Below are 14,801 nucleotides of genomic sequence, written 5' to 3'. Positions count from 1 at the left end.
TGTGTGTGTGTGTGTGTGTGTGTGTGTGTGTGTGTCTGTGTGTCTGTGTGTGTGTGTGTGTCTGTGTGTGTGTGTGACCTGACAAAGCATCATGTTGGAGTTATTTCTGCATCTTTTAGATCCGTTTGTTTCCTTTGGGCTTCATATTAATGTGTAAAAACTCATAAAATTGGCCACATAACATGAGAGCATCCCTTCATTTATACCTTAAATTATTTAGATATTTCAGTGATCTTAAAAAGTTCTTAAACTGTTCAACAACCCATAAAAATATCCCTTGATGACTAACTTTGATCAAACCAGACTCCATTCAGAAAACACTCGTTTTAAAAGTTGTTGACCTGTTGTGTTGCAGAAAGACCTCACTATGCATGAATTTAGACTTTTCACACATCAGCATCATGTTGGAGTTATTTCTGCGTCCTTTAGACCCGTTTATTCTCTTTAAATCACAGATAAATCTCTTTATTTTGGTGTTTCAGTGCAGCAGCAGCAGAGGATGAGCCACCATCCTGTTATTAACCACAGCAGCTCGCTCAGTGTTACAGATGTTAAATGAACATTAGAGGAGCGTTTCTCCCTCCAGCTGCTTTATGTTTCTGTCTGAATCACACTGACTCGCCTTGTGTCTCTGAATCAGCTGACACTCTCCGCCGCCGCCACGTTAAACCGCCGCCGCCGCCGGCTGTGTGTGTGTGTGTGTGTGTGTGTGTGTGTGTGTGTGTGTGTGTGTGTGTGTGTGTGTGTGTGCGCGTGTGTGTGTGTGTGTGTGTGTGTGTGCGTGTGTGTGTGTGTGTGAGACACAGGGCCTCTCTGTGTTAACTTTACTGTTTCTCTATAAAAAGCTCTTTTTTCCATATGTGCGATTGTTTTTAGACTTCAGCTGATTATAAAACGTCTATCGACTCGCTGCAGTAAAACTTTAACTGGATAAACTGAGAGACGAGTTTATTTATGGATCAGAGGAGAGGACGGGTCTGTCCTCTGGTCTCTGGTCTCTGGTCTCTGTCCTCTGGTCTATGTCCTCTGTCCTCTGTCTCTGGTCTCTGTCCTCTGGTCTCTGTCCTCTGTCCTCTGTCTCTGGTCTCTGTCCTCTGCTCTCTGTCCTCTGTCCTCTGTCTCTGGTCTCTGTCCTCTGGTCTCTGTCCTCTGTCCTCTGTCTCTGGTCTCTGTCCTCTGGTCTCTATCCTCTGTCCTCTGTCTCTGGTCTCTGTCCTCTGGTCTCTGTCCTCTGTCCTCTGGTCTATGTCCTCTGGTCTCTGTCCTCTGGCCTCTGTCCTCTGGTCTCTGGTCTCTGTCCTCTGTCCTCTGTCCTCTGGTCTATGTCCTATGTCCTCTGGTCTCTGGTCTCTGGTCTCTGTCCTCTGGTCTCTGGTCTCTGTCCTCTTGTCTCTGTCCTCTGTCCTCTGTCCTCTGGTCTCTGTCCTCTGGCCTCTGTCCTCTGGCCTCTGTCCTCTGGTCTCTGGTCTCTGTCCTCTGGTCTCTGTCCTCTTGTCTCTGTCCTCTGTCCTCTGTCCTCTGGTCTCTGTCCTCTGGCCTCTGTCCTCTGGTCTCTGGTCTCTGGCCTCTGGTCTCTGTCCTCTGTCCTCTGGCCTCTGTCCTCTGGTCTCTGTCCTCTGGTCTCTGTCCTCTGTCCTCTGGTCTCTGGTCTCTGTCCTCTGTCCTCTGGTCTCTGTCCTCTGGTCTCTGGCCTCTGGTCTCTGTCCTCTGTCCTCTGGTCTCTGTCCTCTGGTCTCTGGCCTCTGTCCTCTGTCCTCTGTCCTCTGGTCTCTGTCCTCTGTCTTCTGTCCTCTGTCCTCTGTCCTCTGTCCTCTGGTCTCTGTCTTCTGTCCTCTGTCTTCTGTCCTCTGGTCTCTGTCCTCTGTCCTCTGTCTTCTGTCCTCTGTCTTCTGTCCTCTGTCCTCTGTCCTCTGGTCTCTGTCCTCTGGTCTCTGTCCTCTGGTCTCTGGTCTCTGTCCTCTGGTCTCTGTCCTCTGTCCTCTGGTCTCTGGTCTCTGTCCTCTGGTCTCTGTCCTCTGGTCTCTGTCCTATGTCCTCTGTCCTATGTCCTCTGGTCTCTGTCCTCTGTCTTCTGTCCTCTGTCTTCTGTCCTATGTCCTCTGGTCTCTGTCCTCTGTCAGAGACTTTCTGACTCGTCTTCTCTTGTTTTTGGGGTCAAACATCTCTTTACTATCAGAAACATGCAAACATTCAGTAAACAAACCGAGGAACAAAATCATAAATAATATCAGAAATGTTGAGATTTTACAGTCATAGTCATCGATAAATGTTTCAATAATTAAATATAACTGTTATGATCATTTATGGTGCTAAAATTATTCTTTTATTATCTGTTGTTCTTAACGGTTTCAGTGTTCTGTGTTTATTGTTGTTGTTTGTGTGTTTATTGTTGTTGTTTGTGTGTTTATTGTTGTTGTTTGTGTGTTTATTGTTGTTGTTTGTGTGCCAGGTGGAGGACGAAGCAGAACCTGGACTACTGCTTCCTGATGATGTACGCTCAGTCTAAAGGAACCTACTACGTCCAGGTAGGAACCCTGTCACAATAAAAGCCTCCCAGTGGCTGAACGGTCATTTCCTGACAGGCTTTTAATGTGAAAAACTGCAGGAAGTGCGATAAAAACATTATTAGCAAAATATCCCAAAATAATGCATAAAATATATTATTAAAAATAAACACAAGCTTAAATTTTATTAGTTGACATTTTACTTATTTGCTGAATAAACATTAAAATCAAAAAAACATAAATAAAATATTTTCAAATAATTTATCTTTTTTTTAAAAAAAACATTAAAATATTTTGGGGAAAAATACATAAATTATATATTTTTAACCTGTCCAAGCCAGCTTAACGTCTGGTCCCAGTGGAGGGGCCGCACTAAGAGACATTCAAAGACCCTTATGAAGATCAGGAAAAACCAGAGTACCTGGCCTGGCACGGGTCAACCGGGGCCCCTCCTGGATCCAGACCCCCGTTACCCAGGGAGAGAGGCTGGAGTCACCAGAGGAACCAGAGGAACCAGAGGAACCAGAGGAGGAGAAGGTCTCTGACTGTTGTCTGTTCTTCTGCACCAACAGCAGGCGGAGTACCCGGCCTTCTTGGAGTCTCTGGGTGGTGTCCTGCAGGGGAACCACCTGGGGACTCTATAGTTCTTCTGGGAGACTTCAACCCTCATGTGGGTAACGATGATGGTACCTGGAGGAGGTGATTGGGAGGAACGGCCCGATCTGAACCAGAGTGGTGTTCTGTTATTGGACTTCTGTTCTAGTCACTGTTTGTCCATAACAAACACCATGTTAGAACATAGAGCTGTTCATAAGTGTTCCTGGTACCAGAGCACTCTAGGACAAAGATCCATGATCGGTTTCATTATCGTATCATCAGATCTGATCATGTTCTGGACACTCGGGTGAAGAGAGGAGCAGAGCTGTCAGCTGATCACCTCCTGGTGGTGAGGTGGATCAGGTGGTGGGGGAGGCTGCTGGACAGACCTGGCAACCCAAACGTGTAGTGGGTGAACTGGGAACGTCTAGCGGAGGCCCCTGTCTGTCTGCAGGGTCTTCAGCTCACACCTCAGGGAGAGGTTCTCCATCGTCCCGGGTGAGGCTGGGACATGGACCGCCTGGAGCGCCCTGCTTAGCCTGCTGCCCCCGCGACCCGGCCCCGTGAACGGATGGATGGATATATTTTTAAATACATAAAATGTTAAATTTTATTAATACATATTTATTTGTTGAGTCAAATATAAATTAAATAATAAATAATCTTAGTATAATATGAGCCTCTCAGCCGATAAACTAAATGAATAAATAAATAAATAATTGGACCTGATAACCTGAACATTTTAATAATTTGTTAAATAATCACAAAATAAGTGTTAATCATTAAGACAAATAAATAAAAACGTTTTTTAAAATATCCAAAAATAATACATTTCAAAAAATATATTTTCTTTAAAGAATTAAATATTTGGAAATAAAAAAATAAAAATAAACAAATTATTTTTTTTAAATACTGAACATTTTCAATTGTATTAATAGATATTTATTTGTTGAATAAAATATAAATAAAATAATAAATAATCTTCGTATAATATGATCCTCTCAGCCCATAAATAAAGTAAATATAAATAAATAAATAAACGTGATGAACCTGAGCAGCATCAGGAGACTCTGTGATGATGTAACGGCGCCGGCGCTGATGAAACTGTTGCATTGTGGGTAGAGTGGCGGGTCATTAATGGAGTCGTCTCTGTGGAGTCTTTGTTCTCTTCAGATGAAAAGAAACAGAAACAGACGCAGACAGCAGAGTGTGTGTGTGTGTGTGTGTGTGTGTGTGTGTGTGTGTGTGTGTGTGAGGAGTTCACCTGTCGCTGGTTAATAACTGATAAAAACTGAAAAACGGAATATTAAACGGCAGTTTTTCTGACTGCATAGATTTAATCTCGGACAGAAATATAATTTAAAGAAATAAAGAAATGAGATAAATATGAAATAAAATAACCAGGAGATCCTCGTCTGAACTCACAAACATGACAGAATAATTATATATTTTATAGAGAGAACAAAATAATATTGTGTTTTTAATTTAACAAATATGTTAAATGTAAATTAATACAATTTTACATTTCATTTTTTAAAATATAAAGTTTATGTTTTGTTTTTTAGATTTTTTTTTCAATTTATTGTTTTTTTTTTATAAATTACTAAATAATATTTAATGTGTTGTTTTTGGAAAAAGTAAAGCTTTTTATTGATTTGTTTTTATGATTTAACACATATTTAATGTTTATTTAAGAAATTATTCAAATATCAATTATTATAATGTAAAACAGAAAATTAATATACAACTTCGGGATATTTTGCTAATAATCAATTAGTTTAACTTGTTTATTAACTTTTATGATTAAATACATATTTTAGCTTCATTTTAGAAGTAAGTAAAATGTCAATTAATACAATGAAAAATTGTATATATTTTTTTAAAAATATATTTATGCATTATTTTTGGATATTTTGCTAATAATTTTTTTTTGCACTTTTTATTCACATGAATATGTTAAAATCACATGTTATATATATATATATTTATATCTATATATATTTAGCTTTATATCTGAATCTCACCAACTGATCCTTATTATTTTGTTTTTAAGATTTGTTGAATGTTTTAAGTTCATGATAAAAATCTTTTTATTGTTATATTATAACTATAAAAACCAGTAAATATTCATTTAATTATTAGAAAAATTTCCCCAAAAATGTTTTTTTAAACATGAAAAATATCTGAAATATACAGAGTTACTAGTCAAATTACTAATAAAAATACTTTCACTATATTACTTTTCATCTTCTTCTTCTTCTTCTTCTTCTTCTTCTTCTTCTTCTTCTTCTTCTTCTTCTTCTTCTCTCTCTTCTCTCAGCTGGAGGACGACATCGTGGCTCGTCCGAATTATTTCACGACGATGAAGAACTTTGCTCTTCAGCAGCCGTCGGAGGAATGGATGATCCTCGAGTTCTCTCAGCTCGGCTTCATCGGTCAGTAATAACAACAATAATAACAACAACAACAATAATTATACTGTTTTATTGAGTGTGCTTGAAAGAGCACATTATATTCTCTCCACCGGGATTAATCCTAGATTTTATTCTTCCGTTTCGACAAACGGTTTTCAAACTATTCAGCAAAAACACGCCAAAAAATCCCTCCAGTGTAACCCTATGGAGAGGCTCGAGTGATGACATCACCAAACATGCAGAACAAGAACAACAAGCTTGATGAAACTTTATTGTCAAATCTCGTCTGAAATGTTTCAACGAGATCTGTTGTATAGGACTAGGTGTTGATATCCCTTTACTACATGTTTTTAATGTTGAATTTGGAGCTGAAAAGTTATTTTGTGTCCAGATAGAAATGATAAATAATCTGATCCACTGAGTTCAAACCGCTGAAGCTCTGCTGGTGAAATGCATCCTGGGAGTTGTAGTTGACGTCACGTCCTCGCTGCAGCACTTAACTTTGTCATTAAAGAAACATTTTTACTGCAACACACTCTGCTTTGTGTCTGTCTTCTGTCATTTTGTGTCTTTTTGGTCATTTTGTGACTCTTTTTGTCATTTTGTGACTTTTTTGGTAAATTTCTGTTTTTATTTGGTATTTATTTGGTTTCTGGTCATTTTCTGGTATTTTTTTGGTCATTGTATGTATTTTTTATCACTGTATGAATGAAAGTGAGCCGATGTTTTTCTCCTCCTGTAGGGAAGATGTTTAAGTCTCTGGACTTGTCCCTCATCGTGGAGTTCATGTTGATGTTCTACAAAGACAAACCCATCGACTGGCTGCTGGACCACATCATGTGGGTCAAAGTCTGCAACCCGGAGAAGGACGCGGTGAGTCCTCAACTCTGACTCCAGCTGTTAGCTCTGACTCCAGATGTTAGCTCTGACTCCAGCTGTTAACTCTGACTCCAGCTGTTAGCTCTGACTCCAGCTGTTAACTCTGACTCCAGATGTTAGCTCTGACTCCAGCTGTTAGCTCTGACTCCAGCTGTTAGCTCTGACTCCAGCTGTTAACTCTGACTCCAGATGTTAGCTCTGACTCCAGATGTTAGCTCTGACTCCAGCTGTTAGCTCTGACTCCAGCTGTTAGCTCTGACTCCAGATGTTAGCTGTGACTCCAGATGTTAGCTCTGACTCCAGCTGTTAGCTCTGACTCCAGATGTTAGCTCTGACTCCAGCTGTTAGCGCTGACTCCAGCTGTTAGCTGTGACTCCAGATGTTAGCTCTGACTCCAGCTGTTAGCTCTGACTCCAGCTGTTAGCTCTGACTCCAGATGTTAGCTCTGACTCCAGCTGTTAGCTCTGACTCCAGCTGTTAGCTCTGACTCCAGCTGTTAGCTCTGACTCCAGATGTTAGCTCTGACTCCAGCTGTTAGCTCTGACTCCAGCTGTTAGCTCTGACTCCAGCTGTTAGCTGTGACTCCAGATGTTAGCTCTGACTCCAGCTGTTAGCTCTGACTCCAGCTGTTAGCTCTGACTCCAGATGTTAGCTCTGACTCCAGCTGTTAGCGCTGACTCCAGCTGTTAGCTGTGACTCCAGATGTTAGCTCTGACTCCAGCTGTTAGCTCTGACTCCAGCTGTTAGCTCTGACTCCAGATGTTAGCTCTGACTCCAGCTGTTAGCTCTGACTCCAGCTGTTAGCTCTGACTCCAGCTGTTAGCTGTGACTCCAGATGTTAGCTCTGACTCCAGCTGTTAGCTCTGACTCCAGCTGTTAGCTCTGACTCCAGATGTTAGCTCTGACTCCAGCTGTTAGCTCTGACTCCAGATGTTAGCTCTGACTCCAGCTGTTAGCTCTGACTCCAGCTGTTAGCTCTGACTCCAGCTGTTAGCTCTGACTCCAGATGTTAGCTCTGACTCCAGATGTTAGCTCTGACTCCAGCTGTTAGCTCTGACTCCAGCTGTTAGCTCTGACTCCAGCTGTTAGCTCTGACTCCAGATGTTAGCTCTGACTCCAGCTGTTAGCTCTGACTATTAATAATACAATAATTATTATCATGTTAAAATTATTATTATGATGATGATGATGATGATGATGATTATATTATTGTTGTTGTTGTTGTTGTTGTTGTTGTTGTTGTTATTATTATTATTATTATTAATAATAATAATAATAATAATAATAATAAAGGAAGTCTGACCATCTTAAATAAACATAAAGATGTAAATCTAATGTAAAATATTAAAAATATTGATAAGGAAACAGTGTTGTTGTTATTATAATTAGCGCTGCTGAGCTTCAGTGTTTCATGTTTTAATGTGACTCTTTAATAATAATATTTATATGAATATTGTTGTGATTTGATGTGTTTGTGTGAATCAGAAACACTGCGACAGACAGAAAGCAAACCTGAGGATTCGCTTCAAACCGTCACTGTTCCAACATGTCGGGACACATTCATCACTGGCCGGAAAGATCCAGAAACTCAAGGTAACGTCTACAAAATATACATCAAATATATAAAATATATATAAAATAAATATAAATATATATATAATCTATTAGTCCTGCAGCTCTGAGGAACAACTCCAACAGTCTTTGTGCAGAAAAACACAGTTAGAATGAGAATGAAAATAAAACGTTCTCAGTATTGTCATGTTTCTCCTGTCCTCTCCTCTCAGCTCTGTGTAAACAGCCTCTCCTGTCCTCTCCTCTCAGCTCTGTGTAAACAGCCTCTCCTGTCCTCTCCTCTCAGCTCTGTGTAAACAGTCTCTCCTGTCCTCTCCTCTCAGCTCTGTGTAAACAACCTCTCCTGTCCTCTCCTCTATAATTTTTTGACTTTTTTGTTCACTTTGTAAGTTTTTTGCCGTCATTTTGATTATTTTTTGGTCATTTTGTGACTTTTTTGTAATTGTATATCTTTTATATGTATATTATATCTTTTTTGTGTATTTTTGTGTGTTTTTTTTGTCATTTTGTGTCTTGGAAATTTTCTGTCTTTTCGGTAATCCCGTGACTTTTTAAAAATATTTTGTGACATTTTTTGTCATTTTGTATTGTTTTCATACTCTAGTTAACTTACTGGGAGAATATATATATATATATATATATATATATATATATATATATATTAGTGTCTGAGTCTGAGAGCCGTTAGTCAGACAGACTGAGATACCAGTAACAGATGACTAACACTCACACTTTATCCTACGGTCAGTGAACAGCCCAGTCATCTACACACACACACACACACACACACACAGCGAGGGCTGAAAACCAGCTGCTTAAACCCTCCGAACCCCATCTTGATGTAGAAAATCACCAAAATTACAACAAACAGACATTATCGTCAGAGTTTGGACGTTCCCATGGTCCTTGAACACATCATCAGTTATAAAAGTGGCCGTTACTTGTGTTAAATGTTGATTTTAGTGTCAGTGTTGGTGCTTGAGCTCTGTGTCAGTTATATTCTGGAGTTCCTCAGGGTTCGATTCTGGGACCACTTTTATATTCTGAACTCTGTCAACCCCACATATGTTTTCCTTAAAAATCGCCAAAAATTCACCAGAGAGGAGAGGACAGGAGAGGCTGTTTACACAGAGCAGAGAGGAGAGGACAGGAGAGGCTGTTTACACAGAGCTGAGGGGAGAGGACAGGAGAGGCTGTTTACACAGAGCAGAGAGGAGATGATATAGATGATATAGGTGATGTAGATGATATAGATGATATAGGTGATGTAGATGATATAGATGATATAGGTGATGTAGATGATATAGATGATGTAGATGATATAGATGATGTAGATGATATAGAAGATGTAGATGATATAGATGATGTAGATGATATAGATGATGTAGATGATGTAGATGATGTAGATGATATAGGTGATATAGAAGATGTAGATGATATAGATGATATAGGTGATGTAGATGATATAGATGATATAGGTGATGTAGATTATATAGATGATGTAGATGATATAGATGATGTAGATGATATAGAAGATGTAGATGATATAGAAGATGTAGATGATATAGATGATATAGGTGATGTAGATGATATAGATGATGTAGATGATATAGATGATGTAGATGATATAGAAGATGTAGATGATATAGATGATGTAGATGATATAGATGATGTAGATGATGTAGATGATATAGGTGATATAGAAGATGTAGATGATATAGGTGATGTAGATGATATAGATGATATAGGTGATGTAGATGATATAGATGATGTAGATGATATAGAAGATGTAGATGATATAGATGATGTAGATGATATAGATGATGTAGATGATATAGAAGATGTAGATGATATAGATGATGTAGATGATATAGATGATGTAGATGATGTAGATGATATAGGTGATATAGAAGATGTAGATGATATAGGTGATGTAGATGATATAGATGATATAGGTGATGTAGATGATATAGATGATGTAGATGATATAGATGATGTAGATGATATAGAAGATGTAGATGATATAGAAGATGTAGATGATATAGGTGATATAGATGATGTAGATGATATAGAAGATGTAGATGATATAGATGATGTAGATGATATAGATGATGTAGATGATATAGGTGATGTAGATGATATAGATGATGTAGATGATATAGAAGATGTAGATGATATAGGTGATGTAGATGATATAGATGATGTAGATGATATAGATGATGTAGATGATGTAGATGATATAGGTGATATAGAAGATGTAGATGATATAGATGATATAGGTGATGTAGATGATATAGATGATATAGGTGATGTAGATTATATAGATGATGTAGATGATATAGATGATGTAGATGATATAGAAGATGTAGATGATATAGATGATGTAGATGATATAGATGATATAGGTGATGTAGATGATATAGATGATATAGGTGATGTAGATGATATAGATGATGTAGATGATATAGATGATGTAGATGATATAGAAGATGTAGATGATTGATGTAGATGATATAGATGATGTAGATGATATAGAAGATGTAGATGATATAGATGATGTAGATGATATAGATGATGTAGATGATGTAGATGATATAGGTGATATAGAAGATGTAGATGATATAGGTGATGTAGATGATATAGATGATATAGGTGATGTAGATGATATAGATGATGTAGATGATATAGATGATGTAGATGATATAGAAGATGTAGATGATATAGAAGATGTAGATGATATAGGTGATATAGATGATGTAGATGATATAGAAGATGTAGATGATATAGGTGATGTAGATGATATAGATGATGTAGATGATATAGGTGATGTAGATGATATAGATGATGTAGATGATATAGATGATGTAGATGATATAGAAGATGTAGATGATATAGGTGATGTAGATGATATAGATGATATAGAAGATGTAGATGATATAGATGATATAGATGATGTAGATGATGTAGATGATATAGAAGATGTAGATGATATAGAGGATGTAGATGATGTAGATGATATAGGTGATATAGATGATGTAGATGATATAGGTGATATAGGTGATATAGATGATATAGATGATATAGGTGATATAGATGATATAGGTGATATAGGTGATATAGATGATGTAGATGATATAGGTGATATAGATGATGTAGATGATATAGATGATGTAGATGATGTAGAGGTGATATAGATGATGTAGATGATATAGATGTATAGATGATATAGGTGATGATATAGATGTGGTCCTGGTCCAGGATAAGGACTTTGGGAAGCAGACCCTCCATAAGGGACACGCCAACCCTCTGGCTGAGGTGACCACCAGCCTGAAGACCTACCAGCACTTCACCCTGGAGAAGGCCTACCTGGGGGAGGACTTCTTCTGGGCCTTCACCCCGGTCCAGGGGGACTTCATCCGGATCCGCTTCTTCACGCCGGTCCGCATCGAGAGGTACGGGGGCAGATGGGTGATTTTCTGTCTTTTTTGGGGTCATTTTGTTTTTGTTTTTTGTCATTTCATGCCTTTTTTCTGTAATTTTGTGTCTTTTTGGTCATTTTGTGTCCTTTTTTGGAATTTCAAGACTATTTTGGGACATTTTGTGACTTTCTTTTAGTCACTTTGTAATTTCTTGATAATTTTGTGTCTTTTTTGGTAATTTTATGACTTTTTTTGATTATCTTGGGTCTATTTTTTTGTCATTTTGTGACTATTTTGGTAATTTTGTGACTTTTATTATCATTTTGTGTATTTTTTTAGTCATTTTGTGAATTGGGGTCAGTTTTTGTCTTTGTGGGGACGGGGGGCAGGATATAGACTTAAAACTAGATTAAACTGATAAAAAGGAAAAATAAGAATGAATAATTACAATCATAAAAACTAAAATAATAGACTTTAAAGTCGATAAAACTGAAAATATGATGCATCAAATCAAAAAGAGTGATGCAATGACAGAACAAGAGAATATTTCTGACTGTTATTTATTGTTTATTGTTTGTTGTTTGTTGTGTATTGTTTGTTTATTGTTTGTGTCTCTCCGTCAGGTTTTTCTTCCGCAGCGGGAACATTGAACATCCTGGAGACAAACTGTTCAACACGTCGGTGGAGGTTCTGCCCTTCGACGTCAGTCACACCTTTATTATTATTATTATTATTATTATTATTAGCAATATATTTATGTATTTATTGTATTTGACAATGCAACATAGTTTCCACACAACAGCACAAAGCTGACTTTTTTGTCTCTTTTATCTTTTTGTTTCTGTTATTCTACTTGAACTTAATATAAAGTCAGATATTTTAATATTCTATAACAGACTTGTTTCTCCATATTAACCGTAAATATCTTTAAGATTCTTTTTCTGCTCAAAGCAAACATTTCCATAAAGCAGCAGAACAAACAACCAAACAAACAACCAAACAAACAACCTCTACCTGGATATAATTATTAAGTTTTTTATTGGATAAATTGATGGATGAATGGATCCTTCACAGGATATTAAAGTGTTACAGCCGTCCGGTTTCTCTGGTTGTTGTTGTGTTGAGGTGATTCTGTTCTGTTGATTGTTTATTACAGATCAGTATAATTAATTAATATGATTCAGAGTGAAATGTGAGTTTGTGTTTGTGTGTTTTCAGAATATTGCAGCAGAGAAAGAAGCTCTGACAGAAGGACGAGAGAAAACACCCAAATATCACCGAACAGAAGACGGATTCATCAGGATAGGTGAGAGATTAGTTTATTATTATTATTATTATTATTATTATTATTATTGTGTTTTTTTAGCTGCATGTAAAAGGATTAACCCTCAAAATGAATAAAAACCGAAGGATTAAAACTCAACGTTGGCCATTTTATCAACAAGTATATTTTAGAATCAATAAAAAACAATGAAAAAAATCAGACAATAAGCATTTAAGAACTTTAAGAAGAGTAATTATAGTATAAAATGTAATTTAAATTAAAAATATTTAAAAATCAATTTTTTTTTTTTTTCATTTTTGGGACTTTTTCCCTTTAATTCTCACATATTTGTAAATATTTTTAGTTTCCTTGAAAAGCGACTTTAAATGGACTAAAAGACATTTATATATGTGATATAATATTCTATATTCAGACATATAAAATGTCACATTTTGAGGAAATAATCCAGTTGAATCTGGATTTGAGACTTTAGGATTTTCTTTGTTCAGTCTGAAGGATTTCTGATTTAAAGAAGAAAGGAAAGAAAGAAAGAAAGAAAGAAAGAAAGAAAGAAAGAAAGGAAAGAAAGAAAGAAAGAAAGAAAGAAAGAAAGAAAGAAAGAAAGAAAGAAAGGAAGAAGTGAGCGAGGAGGAGGAGAAGCAGCAGGAGGAGACGAAGACGTTTTAATCTGAATCATAAATCTCCTGCAGCTCTTTATCCTCTTCATCAATATTTCAGTCGATCGATCGTCGCTCGCTCTATTAATCTCAGCGTGCTGCGTTCAGGCGTCCTGCAGGGAAACGGGAACATTCAGCGTCTCAGAGCTTCTTAATGTTTCACATTAATCAACAATAAAGTTTATCTAAATAATAAATATCAGGAGGTTTGATCAGATACTCTGAAGACGTTTCTGCAGAATTATTCATGGTTATTGATTTTAAAATGATCCATTTGATTTAAAAAAAGAAAAAAATCCCCAGATACATTAAATTATATATAAATATTATCTTCCACTCAGCTCTTATCATAACAACCAAATATTATTTTTATTTTTAACCCTTTAAATGACAGTTTGTTTACATAATTTACAACATTTTATGCATTTTTTAATGGGTTATTTTTTATTATTTTAATTTTATTATTGATTGATTTATTTATTCATTGCAATGGAAATAAAATATATTATTATTATTATTATTATTATTATTATTATTATTATTATTATTATTATTATTATTAATATTATTATTATCATTATTATTATTATTATTATCATCATCATAATAATTATATTAATAATATTATTTACATTTTTTTAACCCAAATGATTCATCTTTATTTATTTGACAATTTTTTTTCTTTTCTAAAACTGCTGTAAAAATACTAAAAAATAATATTATTTTCCACTTTTACTGAGGTGAATATATTCTAAATAATATAAAATAAGTCCAATACAAGCACTGAGGAGATGCATGGAGCATTTATTTTACATTAGTAGACAAAATAAAATATAAAATATTAATATTGTTTTCCACTTTCACTGAATTAAATGTTTAAACAAAATTCAGCATTTTTTTTTTAATTTTTATTATTATTTTATTGCAGTCTTATCACTATTGCAGTCTTATCACAAATGTCACTTTTCTAAACTGCTTAAAATTATATAATTAATATTATTAAATTAATATTATTTTCCATTTTCACTGAATTAAACATTTTTAACAAAATTATGCATTTGTATTTATTTATATATTTATTTTTTATTTTATTTCATTGCAGCATCAGATGTTCATTAAATACACTTTTTTTTGTATGAGTCATCATCATAACCACCAAATATGTGTTAATTTTCAGCTTTAACCCGTTAAATGTTTGTTTACATGGTGCCACTGTTGTGTTTTATGAAAAAAATTATATAATTTGAGGTATTATTTAAATATAATCATTTATTTATCATTTTGTCCAGTGTCAGAAAAAAATATTCATTCTTAATTTAAGGGGCATTTTGTGAAATATATTTTTAAAATGATTTTCAGTCAGTAAATGATGTCAACATGTTGATGATGTCATCAGGAGGATGTTTGATGCTCCTGCAGCGCCACCAGCAGGCCGACGGCTGCAACTCACTCTGTTCTCACTCATTTTACTCTCA

The 14,801-nt window shown here is 35.9% G+C and overlaps 1 protein-coding gene across 1 annotated transcript in view; it reads left to right on the top strand.

Moving 5' to 3' along the window:
* The window catches only part of mgat4b (alpha-1,3-mannosyl-glycoprotein 4-beta-N-acetylglucosaminyltransferase B), a 77,091-nt gene that overhangs the window by 51,784 nt on the left and 10,506 nt on the right, over nucleotides 1-14,801 (top strand). The window contains exons 7-13 of the mRNA XM_059346994.1: nucleotides 2,450-2,525; nucleotides 5,422-5,536; nucleotides 6,258-6,388; nucleotides 7,880-7,987; nucleotides 11,225-11,418; nucleotides 12,009-12,087; nucleotides 12,604-12,691. Coding sequence (XP_059202977.1) covers nucleotides 2,450-2,525; nucleotides 5,422-5,536; nucleotides 6,258-6,388; nucleotides 7,880-7,987; nucleotides 11,225-11,418; nucleotides 12,009-12,087; nucleotides 12,604-12,691 — 791 coding nt within the window. The remainder of the gene's footprint in view (nucleotides 1-2,449; nucleotides 2,526-5,421; nucleotides 5,537-6,257; nucleotides 6,389-7,879; nucleotides 7,988-11,224; nucleotides 11,419-12,008; nucleotides 12,088-12,603; nucleotides 12,692-14,801) is intronic.

This window comes from Centropristis striata, chromosome 12 (assembly GCF_030273125.1).
Source record: "Centropristis striata isolate RG_2023a ecotype Rhode Island chromosome 12, C.striata_1.0, whole genome shotgun sequence".
Classification (NCBI taxonomy): domain Eukaryota; kingdom Metazoa; phylum Chordata; class Actinopteri; order Perciformes; family Serranidae; genus Centropristis; species Centropristis striata.
This window is presented reverse-complemented; position numbering and strand designations above follow the sequence as displayed.